This window comes from Micromys minutus, assembly GCF_963924665.1.
Source record: "Micromys minutus genome assembly, chromosome: 4".
Taxonomy (NCBI): Eukaryota; Metazoa; Chordata; class Mammalia; order Rodentia; family Muridae; genus Micromys; species Micromys minutus.
Window position 1 is genome coordinate 56229504 of NC_137973.1, and position 24173 is coordinate 56253676.

Sequence of the window (24173 nt, forward strand, 5' to 3'; positions counted from 1 at the left end):
TCTCTGTGCTGTTCATTCCCAAACTCTAGTAGATAACCATTCGCTTACATTAATTTTGACATTTAAAAGCGATTGCCAACGTTTGACAAAATGTTGATTATTACTGAAGCAGGGTAACGTACACAAGAAATTGAGGTAGACTGTTTTAATTTCGTATGTTGCAAACATCGTCCCAATCAAGTGTTTAAAAGGAACATGTGCCATATGATTGGGAAACTCTGTCAAGTAAAACACTATCTCTTTGACATGAGATTATGTTGTGCGCTTTTACTTTGCTGTGTATTCATAGTCGTCTTGTGTAGATTCACTTTAACTACCATATGAACCGCCGCTTCTACTGCAGAACTTCAGTTTATTTAGTTCCCTGACTGATGGGTAGTCGGTTATTCCCAGGCCTCCAATCCTACAGAATTGTGCTGCACTAGACCTCTGAGCAGCATTTGTTAGGGATGTGATTATATTACTGCCTTCCATCATAAGTTATGTTCATATCCTTTCCATATTTTATACATCACTGTCTTGTTATAGGAGATTTTGTATTTTGCATGTTTTACATGCAAAGTCTTTGTTATGTGTTAGCAAATCTTTTCTTGGTATGGGTTACACTCTTATAGTTTATGGTTCTTGTCAGTTTGTAAGAAGCCTTGTCCATCTTATTAACAAAATCTTGTCCTAACCCAGATGTGATGGTGCACACCTTTAGTCCCAGTGCTCAGGAGGCAGAGGCGGATGTCTGGGTATTCCAAGTCAGCCTGGAATAGGATAGCGAATTCTAGGTCAGCAAAGCCTATATAGCAAGATCCTGTCTAAAAAAATAAAATAAAATAAATAAATATAAACAAACTAAAAACCAAAACCAAAAAATAACAACCAAACAAAACACGTTTCCCTAGTTCCGTATAAGTCCCTCTTTTTCTTTAAAAATATTTAAAGGTTTTGCTTACAGTTTACAATATGCCTGGCAACTTGTATGAGTAGGGGCCTGGGTTTATAGTTCTCATTGCAGATGGTTCCCCCACGTTTCTGTCTTGAACACTCCCATTTTCACCCACTGACTTATGTTAACGATGTTACACACCAGATTCTTGCAAGCTTGCTCACTTGTGTCTTTCAATAATTGAGGGTGGAGCTGGGTTCCACGTTCAAGGTGCCCACAGGGCAGAAATCTGCATGTAGATGTTTGCTGTGTTGGGAATATAAGAAATGTAACTAAGTCTGAAAATTCACTCAAAACAAAATGTTTTAAGATATTTCTGTGTAACATGAACAGCAGAGACAATAAAGGCTATAAACACTCAGTCCCTTAACAAATAACTATGGTGGTGGAGGTGCAAGCCTTTAATCCCAGCACTTGGGAAGCAGAGGCAGGCAGATCTCTGTGAGTTCGAGGCCAGTCTGCTTTATAGAGCTAGTTCTAGGACAGCCAGGGCTACACAAAGAAACCCTGTCTCATAAAAAACAAAACAAGAACAAACAATCAAACAAAATCCACCACCACCACCAACAAAAACGATTGGTTCCCAGGCATATGCAGCTGAGAACAAGACAGTGTATGATGTTGCTGTAGGGGCCCATAACCAAATCCTTCCATGACCATCTTTAAAGTGGACTCTTTTCACTAAATATTAGACACATTTAGCTTGCTAAGTGTTAAGGCTTCTGGGCCTCAGGCTTACGTCTGCTGAGTCCTGGACCTGATACTCCGGGGTGTGCGTTTAGACCGTTTCCTGAGTGGTTTGTCAGTCTCAAGTGCTCCGATGTTCTAGTTCCTTCTGTTTGTGGAGGACGGCAGAGTACGGTCCGAACACTTGAAAACAATGACAAAGTAGAATGTATAATGGAGTTGTCAGCTGCTTCGCCTTGTTCAGTTTAACAAATTGTCGCTAAGCTGACAATGGACTCTGAAGATAAGCTCCTCACAATTAATAAATCATGCATTTGAAGGCAGAATCGTGATCGCAGATGTTGACAGACCGATTCCAATTAGCACTGCAGATAAGGGCAAAAGCGAATGTCATCTGTATCTCCTGACGGCAGTCTCAATACAGCACCAGTGAGAAGGGCGCATGAAACAATGCACAACACCCCTGCTTTGTAATGTGGTGTCTCACAGGCTGGTGTAGAGCACCACTATTGTGTGTCAGTAATGTAATTCAGTTCCTCACAGAATTAATTTACTGACGGAACAGGGTCCACACAAAGCAGTGGAAACCCTTGTTATTCTGTATTAGTCGGCTCAGGAGACTGTTGGGAGACAAGCATCAGCTTTAGAAAGGACTGTGTCCTGACTGTGTGCTGACTGCACTGACTGTGTGCTGACTGTGCATTCATTGTCTTGGGTGCTCCACCATGATGTAAATGACGTGGTGCACTACGAGGGTCAAGCAGCAGACAGTGGAGAGCATGTGGGTGTTCAAAACCACAGGTACTATTGGGAAAGGTTTTATTTTCTTCATTATGCATGTGTGTTCATGTATGAAAGGGTTCATGTGTGTACACATGTGCATGTATGTACATGTGCACATCTGTATGCATGCATGTGGAAACCAGAAGTCACTTTCAGTTGTCTTCTTCAATTGCTTTCCATCTCTTAAAAATCTTAAAACTGAACCCAGGTCCCTTGCAAGACAAACAGTGCTCTTAACCAGTGAGCCATTTCTCCATCGCCTCCATCTTAGTTTTTGAGATAAGGTTTCCTACCGAATGTGGAGCTCTTCAGTTCAGTCAGCAAACTGATGATATCTCGGCCTCTGCCTCCACATCCCTGGGTTCACATGTGCTCTGTGCCCAGCTTTGTGTGGCTACGGCTTGCGCAGTGAGCACTTCACCCACCAAGCCATCTCACCAGCACGGCTTATTCCTCATCGGTCTTAGTTTCATTTTGTTGTTATTGTGATGAGACACATTTGACTCAAGGGAGAACGGGTTTATTTTAGTTCACGTTCAAGGTGTAGCACATCAGAGTGGAAAAATCACGCCAAGCAGGAGCCTGAAGCAACTGCTCACATCACATTGACAACCAGAAAGCAGAGGGACGAATGCTTTCTTGTACGCAGCACTCCTCCATTTACAGGCCAGGATCCTAAACAGGATAACGGTTCCACGCTGGACACGTCTTCCAGCCTCAATATTATAACCAAGATAATCCCACAGGTCTCCTAGGTGATTTTAGATTCTGTCAGGTTAACAGGTAGAGTGAACCATATGTAGAGAGAAGAGGGTTTTAATATTTATTTATTGATTGATTGATTTATTTTCCATAGAGGGTTTCTCTGTGTGGTCCTGGCTGTCCTGGAATCCACTTTGTAGATGAATCTGGCCTCAAACTCACAGAAATTCATCTGCCTCTGACTCTTCAGTGCTCAGATTAAAGGCGTGTACCACCACTGGCCTCCTTAAATTTATTTTTAATTACAATGCAAATCCTCCCTTCCCTTCAAACCCTCCCAAGTTATCTCCATACCTCACTCCTTAACTCTTAACTCTTTTAACATTCATGGCTTACTTTTCTTTTTAAATTGTATTTACTTAGAAGCATTCAGAAGGTCAACAAAACAGCTGTTTTTTTGTTGTTGTTGTTGTTTTTTGTATTTTTGTTTTGTTTTGCAATTACAGAGTGGTATTCAGTTAGCAGAACAATTATCTTCATATAAGCTGCATCAGAGATTACTGAAGATTAAAAAAAAAAAACCCAAACACCCCCCAAAAAGCAACCCCCCCAAAAAAAACAAACAAACAAAACAAAACAAAACACAACCAAACTACTGTCCCCAAATATAACTAATTTGTGCTGTGCACCAGCAAGAACCTGCTTTAAATTTCCATGTCAGTTTACAACCCCCAGACTGTACTAGGCAAGGATAGTGACTCTTGAAAATACCACCAGGATGGGGCTATCTAAAGACACATTCCGTAGTGTGTTAACAATCCAAAAAAAAAGACACTGTACAGTTTAAAAATGAAATAAATCTTACACAGCCTTTTTTTTCTTTAAAAGGATTGAGCTGTGTACGGGGGTAAATGCTTTATAGACAAGAAAAAAACTGCACTAGAACCAATTTATTCATCATCATCTTCTTCTTCCTCCTCTTCTTCCTCCTCTTCCTCATTCTCTTCATCCTCATCATCTTCCTCTTTCTTCTTTTTCTTGCTCTTTTCAGCCTTGACCACCCCTGTTTTCACTGCATCAGGTTTTCCTTTAGCTCTGTAGGCAGCAATATCCTTCTCATACTTCTTCTTCAGCTTGGTGGCCTTCTTCTCATAGGGCTGCTGTCATCCGTGGCAGTGTTGTTCCACATCTCCCCTAGTTTCTTTGCGACATCACCAATGGATAAGCCAGGATGCTCACCTTTGATTTTTGGGCGGTAGTCAGAACAGAACAAGAAGAAGGCTGAAGGAGGCCTCTTGGGTGCATTGGGGTCCTTGAACTTCTTTTTGGTCTCCCCTTTTGGGGGGATGTAGGTTTTCATTTCTCTTTCATAACGAACCTTGTCAGCCTTTGCTATATCTTCAAATTTCCTCTTTTCTTTAGCAGACATGGTCTTCCACCTCTCTGAGCACTTCTTGGAGAACTCTGAGAAGTTGACAGGAGCATCCGAGTCCTTCTTCTTGTGCTCCTCCCGGCAGGTTTGCACAAAGAATGCATATGAGGATATTTTGCCTCTCAGCTTCTTAGGCTCTCCTTTGCCCATGTTTAGTTGATTTTCCTCCGTGAGGCACAGAGTCGCCCAGTGCCCGTCCGGCTCCCGCTCGCCCTGGTGCTGTCTCTGTGGAGCTCAGTGGACTGCAGTGGCTGTGAGAGCTGGGGCCAGACGGCTCATAGTTTCCATTTCTTCTTTTTCTTTTAATTTCTTTCCTTCCTTCCTTCCTTCCTTCCTTCCTTCCTTCCTTCCTTCCTTCCCTTTCTCTCTCTCTCCCTCCCCTTCCTTCCTTTCTACTTATTCACTTCACATCTTGCTCACTTCCCTGTCCTGGTCACCTCCTCCCACAATCCTTTCCTCATCCCCCATCCCCTTCTCCTCTGAGCAGGTGGTCCCCCAGCTAAATCCCCTACCCTGGCACATCAAGTCTCTGTGAAGCTAAATGCATCTTCTCCCCTGAGGCCAGACAAGGCAGCCCAGCTAGAAGAACATATCTCACACGTGCACAGGGAACAGCTTTTGGGACAGCCCCTGATCCAAATGTTAGGTACCCACATGAAGACCAAGCTGTACATTTGCTCCATGTGAGCAGGGAGGCCTAGGTCCAGCCTGTGCATGCTCTTTGGTTGGTTACTTTTATTTAATTATTATTTTACACACACACACACACACACACACACACACACACACACACACACACACGAGGAAGACCAGTCTCCCTAAGAGTATATTCCTTAAGTTTTTTTTTTTTTTTTTCAAAGCAGAGATGTTTTATTCATGTAGTAGACGGTGGCAGTAGATAGTATTATGGAATTGCAATGTTGATTTTTTTCTTTTTATCTTTTTCTATTAAGTTTTTTTTTTTTTTTTTTTTTTTTTTTTTTTTTTTAACTTTACATCCTGATGGCAGCTTCTCCTTCTCCTCCCAGTCCCTCCCTCTCACCCCCCATCCACTCCTCTTTTGATTCTCCTCAGAAGAGAGGAGACCTCCCATGGATATCAACCAGCCTTGGCTTATCAAGCTGCACTAAGACTAGGCACATCTTCTCCTATTGAGCTTAGACAAGGCAACCCAGTTAGGGGAAATGGATCTGACGGCAAAGAATGTAGTTACAGACTCCCGCTGTTAGGAGTCCCACATTCGACCCAGCTGCACAACTGTGCAGACGGCACAGGACCGTCCCCTCGTGCTCCCTGGTTGGCAGTTCAGTCCCTGTGAGCCCCTCTGGGCCCAGGTTAGTTAATTCTGTGGGTTTTCTTGTGGTGTCTTTGACCCCTCTGGCTCTTTCACTTTCTCCTCTTCTACAGGATTCCCCAAAGCCATTAATAATGTCAGGGGTGGGTTCCCTCTCATGGGTTTCAAGCTGGGAGAGTCGTTGGTTGGCCCTTCCCTCAAATTCTGCTCTATAAAGTACAGGATAAACATGCTACAAACTACAAACCCCAAAAGACATGGGTGTGTGTGTTTGGACGAAGGGGACTGGGTGGGAGAGGGGGTGGGGATGGGAACAAGAGGAATGAGGTGGAGGGAGAACAGGAGAGAGCACTGGGAGATACAACCAGATTGTGGGGGCAGGGCATCACTAGGAAGAGCTAGGAATCTAGAACAATGGAAACTCCCAGGAAGCTATGAGCGTGACCCTAGCTAAGACCCCTAGCAATAGGGAATATCACGCCTGAATCAGCCATCAGTAAGCTGGCAAGACTCCCAATGGAGGGACTGGGACACCAACCCAGACACAGAACCTTTGAGTCACTGTTTTTTTCCTGCAATGTTGATTCTTCATGGAATAAACATTTTGACACCAGTGGGAGTGGAAGAGAGAAGACGTCACCAGTGGATCAGTCAGGATAGCTCCTGAAAAGCTTTTATGCTAGGTCCAGTGTGCATTTTCACTTCATACGTGAAAACCACAAGGTGCATTGGGCAAGCAGGACTTTGCAGAAGCACACTTGGCAGTCAGTAGTTGTTGAGGGAAACAGCCCATTGTTTCAGCTGCTTCTCCAGATCATTCTGTTTCAGGTAGAAAGTGAAGCCGTGCTTGGCAGACAGGCAGTACGGGCAGTATTTTAAGTGAAATTGCTGATAGACATCTAATAGCTGGTCTTGTCTACCTTATTCTACTGCGGTAGTAATAATAGTTAGAAGGCGCCAGGCATTTAGAGAATGGCACAGTGGAATGCAAGCATAGTGATGTTATGGGATGGGGGTTTATCCAGTGGATGTTGAAATAAGAAGCAGGAAAAGTCTGGCCCACTGGGTTTGTGAATCTGTTTCATTTGTTTGGTAATGTCAAATCATCAAGGGGTTCTGAGCCTTGAAGTACGTTCAAAGAGCAGTTTCACAGTGTGGGTCATTGGGGACATCTGGGAGAGGTCTGAAGGAGGAGGGCAAATGTATGAAGGTATTTTATAAGCTTCGAATTACATGGTAAAACATCACCTCTTATGTCTCCCATATGCATTTTTCTGGAGTGAATCAACTGTTCCTACGAAATGATTAAGACCCGCAATAGTAGGAACTTGAAGGATTGTGGGCGAGAACCTAGTTTTGTATTTTTTTATAGTTGAGGGAGACCAGCTATATAGCTGTTGTAATAAAGGGGACAGCAGGTAGCAAGATAGGGGAAGGGGAAACTCTGGAATAGCAGTCAGAAGTCGGTATGGTACCAGGCCATAGAGACTTGGAGGAAGGCTGCTGAGCCTTTTGCTTACAGGTCATTTCTTCGCTCCTTGCCATCCCCTGCTAGCTATCATTACTATGCATGAAGCTCAATGCAGTACCATGGTAGATACTTCTGAGTGATCCTTACATGAATTAAGTGGGCACTGGGTACCCAGATGGTGGATCTAGTTTAGAATGCTGGGATTTCTAGGGAGGTGGTTATTCTAAATGTAGACCAACAAATAACTGCTTCCATATGCCATTTGGGATTCCTTTTATCTGCAGAGTATAAGATAAAGACAGATGATTAAAGATCAGAGGAACAGATTATTATTCAGCATTTTCTATGCTTTAGAAGAAATGGAAGATTCTTTTAATGTGAGTGGGAGGGAAACAGCTTGCTGATGTGTTACATGTCCATCTGACTCGGTCTTTAAGCTTCACTGGATTTGATAGTCATGTTGTTTGAAGTGACTGCAAACGCTGCTCTCATTTTTATCTGACTGAGCTTATCAAAAGGCACAGAGCCAGTTACTCATTTTTCAAATGAGCTTCAAGTTTTGATTTTCTACATTCAGCGGCTTTGGCTCAAACAATTCTCCTTTAATCATAAAACACTGAAATTTGAAAGAAGTAAAGTGGTCAGGTCCGGAGAAGTTCCTGTTCTTTCATATTCCATATGGAGATGTTAGAATATATGTTAGTCTGATGTAAGGCCTGCTTGAATGAGACCTGGATTTCACAGTTGACTAGGGTTCCCACCGCTCTCCTTTCTCCCAGCACTGAGCCTCTGTGTGTGTAGACATGCACACACATTTGGTCCTGTTCTTGCACTGATGATACTGACCAGAGCTTTAGAGCAGCCATGAGTGAACAATGACACTATGTGTTATGTTTTATCTTTACAGTCATCACTATTTTGTATCAGAACAGTCTAGAAGAGATTGCCTTGTCCAGATGAAACCAAAATGTCTTTATTTTAACTACTCAGCCTACTCATTGCAGACACAGCATCTTTACCGGTTTCTATGGGTACTTTACAGAAGAACTGGTAGAATTCTAGAGACCCAGCTCTTTGGGTCTCTCGTGCACTGTGACATGTCCAAGAAGCATGTATATACCAGGATGGCAAGAGGAGCTTACAGCGTGGAAGCCACTGCTTAAAGCCTTTCTGTCTCCTCTTTCACCCTGTTCTCCTCTGCTGTTGCTGGTTCTTTTGTCTTGTCTGGAGCTCACTATGTAGACCAGTTGGTTTCAAACTCATAGTTATGGCATGCTCTGGCTCCCCAGTGTGGGAGTTAAAGGTGCTCTATCTCCTCCTTCTTCCACACCCTTTCTAATGTTAAAACAGTGACATTTTGGGATGAGGGTATGTTACTAGCAATTTGAAGTGGCAGCTGAAGTAAGTTAAGTTTTAAAAAATTTCCTTTGAGTCAGTCCTTTATGGTATAAATTAGTTGCTTTTGTTATTTTTTATTCTTTTTTTTTAAAGAATTACTTATTTTATATATAGGAGTACACTGTACCTGTCTTCAGACACACCAGAAGAGGGCATCAGATCCCATTACAGATGGTTGTGAGACACCATGTGGTTGCTGGGAATTGAACTCAGGACCTCTGGAACTCAGTGCTCTTAACCGCGGAGCAATCGCTCCAGCCTGCTATCTCCTATTCTAAATCATTACTACAGAGTACTATGAAATGACTTTGTGTTTATAGTGGCAAAGGAATACAACTGAGAGAAAAGTTCCTGAGTCTTTTAAGTCCTCTTAACTGCCCATCCTGTTAACAACACAATACTGGAAGGTTGAATACATATGAAACAAGGACCCTCTTATTTCTGTAAGTCTACTCCAAACTTAATTGCTCAAGAATATCATTTAACCTGGTTTTATCTTTTGACGATTTGCCCAGAAATACCACAGCAGCTACAACTTGGCAGAGATGGCTGCTCTGCAGGGAAGCTCTATAAATACTTATAAAGACTAGCCCTAGAGGTAATGAGAGGTATGTTTAACGATCAGTGTATCAAGTGCTTAACATGCACTCTCTTGTGACTTCATATATGAGTTCTGAAGAGCATGGTCTTTTCAGGGACCCATAGCACTAATGCTAAAGGGACAGTGCAAGGCCTCAGTAAGTTGGCTTCTTCTATAGCAACTGCAAGCATCTCATAGGCAGATTTGTTAAACGACTTTCTGAGTTTAATTCCGACCACAGAGACGAAGCTGACTCCAGTGTAGCTGATGTGGGCAGGCTGATATAAGACACTGCTTTCTTGGAGAGATGATGCTCTGTAGAGAACAAACACAAATGTTCTCTGCACATGGCCCCAAAACCTAAACTAATTCTTCGCTTTTTAATTCTAGTAGTTTGCTGTTGTTGTTGACCTTAATGGCAAACTATCAGAGAAATTTGGATTACTGCTGTTAGATTTCCTGAGCTGCCTCCTCTCAGACCCTCTCTCATACAAACTTGTATGGGAATTTCATCCAATTTTCATTGGTGGGGAGTTGAAGAAATTTCAACAAACAGATCAATGATATGTCAGCCAAGACATAAAATGTTTGCTTTAGAAACATTTTTTTTATACTCCATCATCTATCAATATAACACAAATTCAGCTAAGCCAGAATGACGAGAAGCCCTGAGTCACACATGTTTTTAACATCCCGAAACACACCAGGGAAAGGCTTCCTCCCTAAAGTACTTAATAATATCTACTAGAAACCCTGCCTATAGTAGACAAACACTTGTCTACTCAAGATTTTTATTAGTTGTTTCTCAAATCTCAAGCATAATAGTCAAATTTAAGAATAACTAGAGTTTGGACTGGGAAGCTATCTCAGTCTAATAAAAGATAAAATGCTTTCTTCATAAGCATAAGGATCTGAGTTCAAATCCTGGGGACCCATAAAGAGCATGCTTGTCGTCCCAAGGATGGAGAGATACTAGGCAAGATGACAGAAGCTGACTAAACAGATAGTTGGCAAGGTCCCAGGCCAATAACATAGGTTTGCATTTCTCTTATTCTAGTGTGGTGGTTTGAACAGGAGTGGCCCATAGACCCCATAGACTTGGGTGTTTGAATGCTTGGCCCATATAAAGTGGCACTCTTAGGAGGTGTGGCCTTGGTGAAGTAGGTATGGCCTTGTTGGAGGAAGTGTTACGATAGCACCTCACTCTGGTCAGAACAGTTATCATCAACAAATCTGATTACAGATGCTAAAGAGGATGTAAAGATAAGGGAACCTATATTTACTGTTGGTAGGAGTGTAAATTAATACAGTTATTGTGGAAATCAGTTTGGATATTTCTAAAAATATTAAAGAGAACTACTATATGTCCCAACTATTTCACTCCTGGACATACAACTTCATAGAGATATTTCTACCCCCCATATTTATTGCTGCTTTATTTACCACAGGAAAATAAATGAATGAATCTAGTCCATCAACAGATGAATGATGAAAACTTGGAATATATACATATACACATACATATATATACATATTCAGCTCTATAGAAAATAAAATAATGAAAAAATAAAATTAATAATTGCAGAAAAATGGTCTTAGAATACATAATATCAATTAAGGTCACATATTTCAAAAACATAATCCTGCATGCTCTCCCTCATATGCAGAATCTAGCCAATGATAGAGGAACATATGTAAACAGACAAATTTGTAGGGAGTATAATGTGCAGAAGAGAGGACAAGAAAGGCTAGAAATAGGATGAGGAAGAGCTGAATGGACATCATGGCCTCACGTTACGAAAATGGATAGAAAGCTACTGTCCTTTTATTCTAATTGTTATGGGTTTTATTTTTGATAAATATAGAAATATATTTGATTCTGAAAGTATAAGGAGAGTCTAATGTGAAGCTCCACAGCTTCAGAATTCTTATTCAAATCATTAAGATGTGTTATTAACTTTGGGTCTGGTTAATTTGGATGTGACTTTTTTTCTTCTTTATTTCTTTTTTGAGATAGGGTCTAGGTAGTCCTGGCTGTCCTGGAACTAGCTGTGAGATCAGGCTGGCCTCATACTCTGCCTGTGTGCCACCAACACTGGCCCTGGTGTATAGTTTCTTTTTGGTTTTTTTTTTTTTTCATTTAAAATTTTACATTTTGAAATGATTCTGCAAAAGCATACTATCTTGGCATAAGAGGAAAAATCCCTCCCTGAACATTCTCTCTGTCTTTCTCTCTCTCTCTCTCTCTCTCTCTCTCTCTCTCTATATATATATATATATACACACACACACACACACACACACACACTCACACATGCTACTTGTATGTTGAAAATGGAGATTTAACTTGAAAATGGGGAGCTGTCGGAACCACAGGGGAACAATTTCTTGGCCAGTAGTTGATAGCTGCACAATTATACAAGACGGTCAGTGGTATTAGAGGGTTCAAACCCTGTATAACACAGGAGTAATGAGGAGTAAGGAAGAATGAGGGTATATTTTAATAAGGCAGTCAGTTATTTCCAGCCTCAAGAGATTTCTACTAGCAAACTATTGAATATAAACACTTTAACTCACATTCAAGCGGATGTCTTAGGAACAATGGGACTTTCATGTTTGTTAAGGAAAACATAAATAAGGGTTTTTTTTTTAAAAAAAATAATCATTTATTTACTTTGCATCCCAATAGCAGCTTCCCCTCCCTCTTTTCCTCCCTTGTCTTCTTCCCTCCCACCTTCTCTTTACTCCATCAGTCCCTCCTCCTCTCAGAAAAAAGGATTTTTAACATGAAACATCAATATTAAAAATTGCTCCCCAGCAGTTGCCAGCATCAAATATGTGGATGGTTGATAAAAGGCAGGGTTAGCATTTGGCAGGCAAAAAGACTGAATGTTTTGAAAGAGCGATTGTGTGTGGTGCATGCATGCCTGGAATATCAGCTCTGTGTAGGTGGAGACAGAGGGCTGGTGCAAGTCTGAGCCTACACAGTGACTGCTAGCCTTGGCTACAGAGTGAGATCCTGTCTTAAAATAACAATACAAAATAAAATAAATGCCGATCAACTCTGAATGGTGTTGAAGATGTTCTGAGGTGACCTAAGACTTTATTCTTCATGTAAAAACAAGAGCATATTCATTCCATCAGTATGCAAACTTGATTTCCTCTTTAGTAAGCAGGAAATGTATATGCATGCCAAAATATTAATGCAAAGTTAAACCAAGTTAAAACAACCACTAAATGTTTGGTTTTATATTATTGCATATGTGGGGGCATATACAGCCCTGGTTCTTGATGTAAGTAGAGGTTACCACAGTTATGATCATCTATAAGGAAGAAGTGACCAGGTAGGTTGGCTAGTGTATTCTGGGCCCAGAAGTCTCACTTGGGGACCTAGGCCACCTTTGTGAATTGCACAAGGCAGTTAAATAATAAACTAAATAGTGGTTAAGACTGAAGAAGAGTCCAAATTAAAAGGTGAATGTCCAGTTTATTAAGTGTGCTGAGACAGGATTTAGAACAAGATTGATTATAGTTTCTAGCTGTTGATCATCGATTTTCAATACCTGAAAAAAGCCTAACATTCGGCTCTCCTTTCAGGTACGGTAACAACTCGAGGAGCTATGCAGTTCGAGTTGGAGATTATCATACTTTGGTACCAGAAGAGTTTGAACAAGAAATAGGGGTTCAACAGATTGTTATTCACAGGAACTATCGGCCAGACAGCAGCGACTATGACATTGCCCTGGTTAGATTACAAGGACCAGGGGAGCAATGTGCCAGACTAAGCACCCACGTTTTGCCAGCCTGTTTACCTCTATGGAGAGAGAGGCCACAGAAAACAGCCTCCAACTGTCATATAACAGGATGGGGAGACACAGGTAATTATAACAAAAAACAAACTAGGAAAACTTGAGTTTCTGGTCTGCTCATGTTAGGATATGCAACAATAAGACCTTAGATGGGTGGTTCTCCATCAGTGGGTCACCTAAGATCATCAGAAAACGCATATTATGATTCATAGCAGTAGCCGAATTGTTATGAAGTAGCAATAAAATGTTATGGTTGGGAGACATCACATGAGGAGCTGTATTAAAGGACTGCAGCATTAGGATTGAGAATCCCTGCCTTAGATAGGCTCAAGCCGAGTGCTTCAAGTCTGCCAAGTGTGAAATGTCTACACGCAGCCTAGATTCACATCCTGGACTGTGGGTTTCCAATACTGTTGGTGCTAACTCCAAATTTTAGCATAAACTAATGGAACTTATTTGCCAGGTGCACATTTAAACTTTCCCACAAATAATGACCTACCAGGAAACAGACTATATGTAACTTGGTATCCCAAGTCTGTTTATGTGAAATTGTATGCACTTCTCATTCTGAAACACCCTCATATGCTGCATCATGCTACACAACACCCACCTTAGCCAAGTACCTTCTATCTTACTGTGCCTTCAATGCTTTGGTTCTTTAAGATTACTAAATTGCTGTGATTAGCCAAAACTCACTAACTGCAGTCTTCTGGTCTGAGCAGGTCGTGCCTACTCAAGAACTCTACAACAAGCAGCTGTGCCTTTGTTACCCAAGAGGTTTTGTAAGGAACGTTACAAGGGCCTATTTACTGGGAGAATGCTCTGTGCTGGAAACCTCCGGGAAGACAACCGTGTGGATAGCTGCCAGGGCGACAGTGGAGGACCACTTATGTGTGAAAAGCCTGATGAGACCTGGGTTGTGTATGGGGTGACTTCCTGGGGGTACGGATGTGGAATCAAAGACACTCCTGGAGTTTATACCAGAGTCCCCGCCTTTGTACCTTGGATAAAAAGTGTTACCAGCCTGTAATTTATGGAAAGCTCAACGGGACAGTAAAGGAACATATGTAGCCAGTGTTTATATTGGCACCATGCCAGGAAGGACATCAATGACTCCTACTTTGATTTTCAGAGTATGCAGCAGTTTGGGTGTACAAATATTTCCTTGAGTGTAATACTGATCAATTACAACTTTTATGTAAAGTGTAATTCCAGTAATCTTTTTACAATTTTAAAATCTCATCTTACACCAAGACTGGCATAACTCCTAAAGTTCATCTTTAGTTTGAAACTTTCCTGTCATCTTAACATTTCTTAAATGAAAGGTAAGGAACAAATTGCAAGCTGAAAATGTTTAGTAGAAAGCAAGTGATTTTAGGTATCAAAATCCTCATTTCCATATAGCACTAGGTAGATGTCAAACATGAACTGCCTTTTTAAAGGCAGAACGCCATCTACTGGCATCTTCCAGTAAACTTCCTGAGATTTCTCAAGAGTAACCAAATCCAGCTTTTCCTTATGTACCAGAAAGCATAACCACTCGGCTAGCACCGTTATGCCAATTTACCACTTTCAAAATCATCTTACCAGAGCCCTTGTCAAATGGGAACCTGAACCCCGATTTACATTAATTTCTATGCTGAGATCCTTTGGTTTCCAAGCTTCCCCAAGGCTCATTCTTTAACATGAGCATTGTATTTCTAAGGACCTCAAATCCCAGACAACAAAGTGTGGCTATTATACCGCTGCAAATCTTTAGGCATGTGTAAAGCACCCCTGTAATCAGGGTTACACACTCCGCCTTTGGAGATGTGAAGCTTGAATGGCACATGCTCACGGAAGGGCTTGGAGAGCAACAGCCATGGCATTTTTCTGCAAGAGCAACTGTTCCTCGGTAGCTTTTGCAATCGCTCACATTCCAACGTTTTATGTGTCCACTGCAGTTTTGGAGTAACCACAAACTACCTCCTCCTTTGGAATTTTGATTAAGACGTTTCCTGTGCAAATGTCTCCCGTTTAACTCCCATTCACATAACCACCAAAAATAAACAGAACAGTCTCATTACACATCAAGCAACCTTTTATTTGCCATAAAACAGTTAATTTCAATATTTAGATGTAGTCCCCCAGTAAGGTAATCGGGAGATCCCAGTCACTATTACAGTACCTGCAAGAAAAAAAAGAAAACCCATTACAGACTATCCGTGACAAACGGGCTGTTTACTTACATAAGTGCAAACAGAATCCAGTAAAGGCCTACTCACTATCCAGAACTGCGAAAACATTCAAAACTAACCTTAAACACGTCTTCCGCTATTCAACAGCTACGAGTCCAGCCGTTACCTAGAACATTTCAACACTGGTTTAGAAAATTAACCCCAATTACCCAGCATCGTGCACACATTTTAGCAGTCTTAGAATGTTCCTTGCTCAAGTCAGAATCTGGTACCAATGGAATGGTGACAGCTTTGCCAATAACAAGAACATGCTCTTCCATGGCTAGGAAGGGAGACTGCCACAGGCGGCAGGTCCCAAAGATACATGGAATTTCATAACCCAAAAGACAAGTTAAATCCCATAGGTGTCACTCACCATATGACCCAGCAGCCGTGAAATAGGCGAGGCGCCGCCTCAATGCCATATCGGTTTCATACGGTGGTAGCCGGCGCGCTAGCCTTCAGCACAGTCCTGCAGAGTTGACGGCCTGCAGCCAGCACCACAAGGGCCTTTTACCTCCCGCATCTTGGCCGCTCACAAATAAGGTACAAAGTTAACTCACACAGGACAACTTACATACAAACAGACAAGCCGCAGCCAAAGAGACCGCGGTAAGCTGCGCGCACGCTTTTATACGGCGAGCGACGCTTTCCCGAGAGCCTGCGCGCGGGGGACGGGGCTTGCGCGCCCTTTCCGGCGTCCAGTCGTTTTGATTGGCGTAGGCGGCCGGTTTCGATGCGTGCGTCACAGGAATAGGCGGGCTGGGGCGGTGGGCGGAGAGAAGCTGAGCTCTTACCATTGTTCTCGCGTAGTCTGAGCTCTCGTTGCCGATGATGGAGTGCGTAGGCTTGTTTTTCCTGTCTGCGTTCTTTTCCGGTACAGAAAGTCTGAAGTCTCTCCACCGTTGCTTTCTTCCCCATCACTTCCTATTGCTCCGGCCCCTTTGTTCGTCTCCAAGAGCTGTCCGCGTCCCTCCGCTTGCTCTTTTGGTCTGTTCTCACTTATTTTTGCGCGACACCGCGCACCCAAAGGTTTTTTTTTTTTTTTTAACCCAGAGAACCCGAAGACGTGCAGCGCGAGCGTCTGCGACGCGCAGACCCTCCGGGCCCTCGTCTTTTCCTGAAGGAGGAAAGCTTACCTCGCTCCGGCCACGGCTGGGGAGAGGTTACGTTTGCCCGTTAACCCGTAGCAACCCTGTCGCCCCCTTGACTACGTATGAGACAGAATAGAGGTTCCCGGGAAGCCTTTAATGACGGAGCATTGAGGCGGCATGTGCCGTCATGGGAAATGTTAGAAAGCTGTGAGGGTGCTACCACGCACCCACCCCCATCCCTCCCCGCCCTGACATTCCCCCTACACTAGGGCATCGAACCTTGGCAGGACCAAGGGTCTTTCCTCCCACTGATGCCCAACAAGGCCATCCTCTGCTACATATGCAGCTGGAGCCATGGATCCATCCATGTGTACTCTTGGGATAGTGGTTTAGTCCCTGGGAGTTGCGGGGGGGGGGGGTGTTGGTTGGTTGAAATTGTTCTTACGGGGTTGCAAACCCCTTCAGCTCTTTCAATCCTTTCTCTGAGGGGGATGGGATAGGGGGTTTATGGACGGGAAGCCAGGAAATGAGGTAACATTTGAAATGTAAATAAAAAATAATCCAATAGAAATAATTAAAAAAAAAAGATAAGAATGTATGAGAGGAACACAGTATAGGAGTGTTTTCGCCAAGATGGGGGTAGAGGGGACGCTTAATCAAAACTAAGAATATGTGAAAAATCTTTATGGACTTTATCTACTGTATAAGCAGTGTAAAAATAATAAAAATTAAAATAAAAAAAAAAGCTGTTGCGGGAAAGGAGTTGCGTTTGACCACGAGATCACTACAGGCTGGAAGGGTGGGGTTAGAGCAACACTTGTGCTGGAGTTGGAATGAAAAAATTTACAGGAGACAACGTTTGCCTTTGAAAGACCTAGAGGTGTTCGTCAAACTCAGCAAGCTCACTGAGTGTCTCATTTTAATGGAAACATCACTAAAGGCTGGGAAGAAATACTAACTAGGCTTAACGCGGCGCGTTGCCCAAACACACTTTATTTAGATTCTAGATGATATTCTGGGGGTGTCCTAAAGAACAGTCTGTATTAGTCCTGAGCTGGGAAGTCCGAGATTAAGAGTCTTTTTGCTCTGGCATCTTTCCGCGGGGTTTCCTTTTATGCCTGTCTGTACCTGTCAGGTTTTTATAAGGGTCTAGTAACCTCATTCCGAATACTGCCATGTTCAGAGAGTAGGGCTTAAGACTTCAATATAAGTTTTGCGAGCACAACATGTCTTACTGAAAAATTTTAATGGAACAGATGTAAGCATTGGGCTAGGTAGTTGGAATGGAAAAGTGAGTTTATGTCCTTGTATGTTCCTGTCTTTTGATTCAGCTTGTTTTTGTTTGAAACGGAAGTTTAAAAGCCCGCCTTTTGCCTTCCGACTGTGTTCTTTTCTCCCTCTCTGTTATCTGGGGAAGCTCTTTTCTGCCTTCAGTGTTTTTGGTCAAGTCCTGTTAGGAAAACTTTAATCCCTGCAAGTAATTAGATGCTTTGACATAGAGTAAGTAGTACTTGCATTTTCTTCTGGTGAAGTACCTGGCTGAAAGACGTCAGGGCGCACGTGGGGTCATGGCAAAGTGAAGTACACAGCGCCTATTTCTGGTACTGGAAACGATTTGGTTTTAGGGTTTGGGATGTTACTTCATTTATGAGTGCTCACCTAGCAGCACAAAGTCCCCGGACCAGCCCCCAGCCAGGCATACAGTGGGTGTGGTGGCACGGGCCTGTAACCCTAGCACTAGTGGCTTTCAGGTTAGATCTACCTAGTAAGTTTATAAAAAATTTAGAGTACATGAGACCCCATTTTTTTTTTTTTAAGTTTAAAGCATTTCGGGTAGGGGGCTGGAAATGTAGATTAGTGATGGAACATTTGGTAATCACAAGGCCCACGTACAATCTCCAGCACCACAGGGAAAAAACAATAGCAAAAGTCATTTCCTCCAGAAGGTGGACTTTAATCCCTCCCTGGAACTGTGGCACCGATTCATCTTGGGCTGTGTTTCATGACTTGATTTCGAGGTACAGGGTAGAGAAAGGAGGATATCCTAGTTTGGTTTCTGTTGCTCTGATACAATATCATCAGATGCATCTTGGAGAAGGAAGGCTTTGCATTACACTTTAACATTGTGGTTCGTCACTGAGGGAAGCTAAGGCAGGAACCTGGAAGCAGGAACTGAAGCAGAGACTATGGATGAGTGCTGCTCAGTGGCTTGCTCTTGGCTTACTCAGCCTGCCTTGTTAGACAGCCCAGGACTAGGCTGCCCAGGCACTGCTCACACTGTTCTGGACCTGCCCATACCAATGGATGAACAAGAAAATGCCCCACAGCCAATACAATGAGCCAATACAGCAGAGGCCTTATCGCAAGGTTCCCTCTGCTTAGATGCCCTAGTTTGTGTCAAGTTAACACAAATAAACAGCACAGAGTATAAATTAATGGGGCTGGGAAGTAACCCTGCCTGTTCTGTGTAATAAGCATGTGAGTGATGAGTATCACGTGAAAATAAAAAACCAAAGAAGTGTGAATTAGATCACCGTCACAGTGAGCACTCTGATACAGCAAGGTGAAAATAAGATGTCTCCCTCTCTGTGGTTCTGTGCCTCAAAGTCCACTGTATTCTGACCACCAGGGGAAAAAATATCAGATAAAACTGTGCTTATCTGATTCCTTTAGATTAACAATTAGAGAAAACCGATACTCTGTGCCAGTTTTACAATGTGTTTTCTGTAAGTCTGAAACTTCAGAATTTAACACAAAAGCAGTGGCTGCTGTAAGGGAAGTATCACTTTAGTGACTGCCGTGTCCACTCTGAGACAGATAACCCTTCTGATCAGTGAAGAGTTGAGTTTAAATCCAGCGAATTTCATCACCATCGTGCTAACGCTTGGAGCCTTAGGCTCCACTTGAGAGAATGTGGGAGTGGAAATTGCTTGTAATGAAAGACTTCGGTGGGGGAGAAAAGCCAGTGAAATATTGAATCCTGAAAGTTTTCAGAGAGGAGAGCAATCTACTCTTAATGGTCCACACAGCATGACGGCCGAGACGTGATCATTGGAGTGAGTCATACACAGGCTATTTGGGGCCTTTGGAAGCACACAGTTGCAGGGACAATAATTTGGGAAATTAAAGAAGAAAGAAATGGGGCTCTACCCAGAGATGCAGGTGAGATCAGGCGCGTGGAGTCCGAAAGCAGTGAAGGCTGGGTCCATGGGCTTATGGTGGATATGGGATGCTCGGAACAGCTGAAGCTGGTGCACAAAGGCTGGGGTTAGGCTTGGCAGTTGTTCTCCACCTGTGGGTCCTGAGAGGCTCTCACATCAGAAGTCCTGTGTATCAGACATTTGAATTATTCATGATTCATAACAGTAGGAAAATTGTTGTGAAGCAGCAACAAAAGTAATTTTATTTTATTTATTTTTGGGGGGGTCTCCAGAACACGAGGAACTGTATTAAAGGGCCGCAGCATTAGGAAAGTTGAGAACCTCTAAGGTAACAGCTAATTGAATTCTTGGAACAAATTTAAATTCAAGTCTAGCCTAGCCTGATTGCTTTCAACTGTTCAGCTGGTGGGTGGAGCTAGGAAGACGGTGCGTGAGAGGAGGGGCTTCTGTGAGGGAAGCGCCATAAGAATTTCTTAAAGAATTTAAGGCAGTCAGGAATGGAAGGAAAGAGATGGGAGCATCAATCAAATTGGAGGTGACAGTGTGTTTTAGAAGACTGTGGGACCTGGAGTTTCTGGGTAAACATTTGGGACCAGGAAACAACTACCATCTTCACTAAGAGATCAGCAACATCGACTGCACGATTCATGGTCCCTCCACAATAACTAGAACTGATCAGGTTGTCTGAGAAGAAATTAGCTGACCACCTTAAGAATGAGTTTGGTTGTATAATTTTACACAAATATCTGAGCTATGCATGTGCACTATTAAACATCTAACATCTCAAAAGCTTGCTTTTTTTCTTTACCATTTCCAGATGACTTGTGAGACTTTTTAAAAAGCTCTCCTGTTTTTTTTCTTTTTGGATACATTCATGTGTGCAAAATATTATTTAGGTAACCTTTACTATGGAAGATCTTGTTTTTTTGGGGGTGTTTTGCCTTTTGGCATTTGTAAATTACTTAATGCTTTCATAAAATCATTTGGAAATTTAGTTGTCACTTGTTAAAATTTCTTCTGGTTTTCGTTGGTTATCACAATATACATTATAGAGGCTTCCTGAGATATTTACTCTGCTAGCCCATTCCCCAAATACAGTGAGTCACTGTTCTAAAGGATTATAGTTATGCAGAACAGTGAAATGAACCGAAAGTTACATGTCAATGTTAGAGAGCCACTAGGTGGTGCTGTTGTCCTATTGTTTAGTGGTGTGTAACTCCCTAGAAAATGTGAATTAAATACATTGCTTTATTATCATGTGTGAATTTATAGATGTAATTGATTGTGAATAATGACACGCAAGTGTAAGCATTCCCAGTGGCTCTGCCACCATGGCCCATGAACTTTATTTTCTATAATATTGAGCGAGTTTAGGAAAGGATGAGTTTTGGAGAAAAGGATGAGTTTTGGAGAAAAGAATGAGTTTTGGAGATCTTAATTTTATTATAAAGGAACAACTTCACACAAATAAAACTAAGACACAACAGGCCTTTCTTTTGTAAGATTTTATTTTAATTATGTGTGTGTGTTTGCATGTGGGTTTGTTTATGTGTGTGTAGAGACGGAGGGAGCTTCAGACTCACTGGAGGTAGAGTTACAGTTAGCTGTGAATGGCCTGAAAAGGATTCTGGGAACCAAACTCAGGTCCTCTGGAAGAGCAGCCAGCACTCCTAAGCGTTGTGCATCAGAATGGTTTACAGACTGTGGTCCAGCTATTCCAACAATGGCTGTCTACCAACGGAAGGTCCAAGAATCCAGTAGTTGTTTGGAACTTGAGTCTGGGTGTGTCATCTGGCCTCCAGCATATGTCAGCATCCCAAAGTAGGCTCTCCTGCTGGTGAAAGAACAGATTCACTAGGGAGATCGAGAACAGGCCAACAGAAGGCGTGGTCCCAGATTAAAGGTCATTCTTCCCACCTCAAAAGATCTGGATTAAATCCTGCCTCAAAGATTTGAACCATACGTGTGTCTTCCCACTTCAAACAATTTAATTAAGAAAAAATTCTTCACACGTGTGCCCAGCCAGGATTTTAGTTAATTCCAGATGTAGTCAGGTAGATAACCAATAGCCATCACACATGCTGACAAGTAGCAGTTTTAATTCTGTTTGAAGTATTAATACCTTGGTAATGTGAAGGGTATCTATCTAAATGGACAACTACTGGAGTGATGTTCCTTCCTGGTCCACCAGGGGGCGAAGTGACACCCTATTCATTTTACCAAGGCAGTGTTGTTTGTATGTTGTACACTCTATTCAGTGCTCCGTGTTCAGATGGGAAAGCCAGGATTCGAGATGACAAACATCTGCATATGACCTGCATAAGGAAAGTAGGAAGGACCTCATGCTGCAGCACATGGCTGTGCTTGACTTTGCCCAGATCTTGGCTGTATTTTCCCCACCCACCAGGGGAATGCCTCCCTCAACCCCTGATTTTATAATGGAAGTAATTTCACAGGAATGGCCAACCTTGGCCCTGATTCCTATTACCCAATATTTATAATTAGAACAGATGACCACTGTTTTGAATTAGAAAATTAGATTTCATTTCCTTTTTTTTTTTTTTGGTCACAAACCAAGAATTATAGTGATTTTACTGATTGTTTTGTTTCTTAAGTTAAATGTCTGTCTACCTATTTATCTATTTATCTTATGTGTTCTCCTGTATCCCAGGGTAGCTTGAACTTTCCAAGTAACTGAGGCTGACTTGAACATTTGAACTTCTGTTCTTTCTTCTCTATCTCCCAACTACTGAAATAAGAAACACTAACAGCCACGTGTCTTCCTGCTGTCTCTGACATGCGGGGCACCAGACTGAAGGCTTCATGCATGCTAGACAAGCATTGTACCATCTGAGCTACAACTCCAGTCCCTGGAGAATCTTAATATTCCTCTTTACTAATGTAAGAGAAAGACTTTGGATTCTCTTCATTTACATGAGTTTTACTAGGTTTTTTTTTTTTTTTTTGTCTCAGAAATTTTACAGAAGTTGGGAACACTAGTATTTTTGTCTTTCTCTAGTTTAAAACTCTCTTTTGTCTGTATGTGAGTTTATGTAAACAAGTAGTAAAGAATAGAGATCAGAAAGTTCCATAAATTCAGAACTCAAATTTGATTAAAAAATGAGTAAGAATTTTAAAATTACATAATTCTTTTTAGATACTAACAAAACAGAGCGACATAAGAAAGCAGATTGGGCAAGACGGAAAGGACCTACCCATCCGTGACAGTTACTCATTGTGCCCCATGGATATAATAGCAGATTGCAGCTAGTTCTTGCCGAGGGCTCTTATGTTCACAAACGCAGCCAAACCTTGTAAGATTCATATGAGGATGGAGAGATGACTCAGCAGTTAAGAGAGCGCTTGCTGCTCAATCATGAGGATGAGAGTTCAAATTCCAGTACTCACATAACAACCACGCATCCTGCAATTGTCCGTCCATAACTGTCTCTGAGGGACTCAATACTTTTAACAGGGTTTTCTGAACACACAAGTGTGTACATTCACACATACACAAACATACACACACAAAATAGGAACCTTTAAAAAATAGTATGAGATTTGCAAGATTATTGTCTTTACTCTATACGGGGCTCTAGGTTGGGGCATTGAGGTTAAAAGTGGAACTGGAATGTGGGTGTCACAGTTCTCTTTGATGCTGATAAGTTAGAGCTTACATGCTTAACTTCGTTACTTTGAGCCCCGGAAAGTTATCTTTCATTTTTCAAGCACCCTTTTTTTCATTCATGGAGGGAAACAGGCAGACTTTTGTGATTTTAAGAAGTGTGTGGTAAATAACATTGTTGGAAAGACAGACAGGCTTGTTCAGTCTTACACTTTATTTTGATAACTTTATTATGAATTATTTTATTTAAAGGGTGTGAAACTTAATTTGACAATTGAATAAGAACTCCCAGTCAGATTCCTTATCACCACACCAAACACGTTTGTTAAGTTAAAGCACACCACAAATAGAGGCATCTGTCAGAAGGTCCGTAAGCATTCTCAAAGCAGCTTGACCTTCTGTATATGAAAGTAAGAGCTCAAGACCTGCCTCAACTAAAGCCTCACACCAAGACTTTGCTGTAAGTCTCTGAGCATCCCTTTACGCTACAGTCATGTGCCATCCCCAGGAACCCTCTCCTTTCTTTAGGCCCTAGAATCTGAACACTGGCAGGAGCCATTTTCCAGTCGTCGCTGGGCACTGGTGATCTTGCTGTAATTGGCAGCCTAGGTAAATGACTTGTTGTTTGCAGACTTGCAGTTTAGAGCAGGGCGCCGTGATTGTCAAGGCTGATCCTCAGTATCACAGGCGCTCAATCGACTCTAAAGACAAACCCCTGGATACACTCATGACGGAGTTTCTAGACTGGTTTTATTGGGGAGGGAGGTCTGTGATGTAGGTGCCACCATCCTATGGGCCCGGGTCTCAGACTGAACAGAAAGCCAGGAGCGAGTGAGCTCCAGCGTTCATTTCTCGGCTTCCTGCCTGAATGTGCCATGTGACCAGCTTCCCCCTGCTCTTGTTGCCTTGTTCTCCCCAGCTCAAGAGGCTGTACCTCGAACCCAAATAAATCCTTTATTCCTTAAGTTCGTTCCGTCGGGTATT

The 24173-nt window shown here is 42.3% G+C and overlaps 1 protein-coding gene, 1 long non-coding RNA gene and 1 pseudogene across 3 annotated transcripts in view; 1 reads left to right on the forward strand and 2 right to left on the reverse strand.

The window, feature by feature from the left end:
- Positions 1–14251, forward strand: part of PRSS12 (serine protease 12) — a 57744-nt gene extending 43493 nt beyond the window's left edge. The window contains exons 10-11 of the mRNA XM_080915379.1: positions 12882–13162; positions 13816–14251. Of these exons, the coding sequence (XP_080771505.1) occupies positions 12882–13162; positions 13816–14123 (589 nt within the window). The 3' untranslated portion in view covers positions 14124–14251. The remainder of the gene's footprint in view (positions 1–12881; positions 13163–13815) is intronic.
- Positions 4060–4691, reverse strand: LOC308419574 (high mobility group protein B1-like; annotated as a pseudogene). Its single transcript has one exon. The product of its transcript is annotated as a high mobility group protein B1-like (transcript).
- Positions 14252–15155: 904 nt separating the features above from the next.
- On the reverse strand, positions 15156–15900 carry LOC308420297. The gene is made up of 3 exons (XR_013975025.1): positions 15686–15900; positions 15390–15436; positions 15156–15260 (listed from the first exon to the last, which is right to left on the reverse strand). It is a non-coding gene; the product is annotated as an uncharacterized lncRNA (long non-coding RNA).
- Between the last annotated feature and the right edge of the window lie 8273 nt (positions 15901–24173).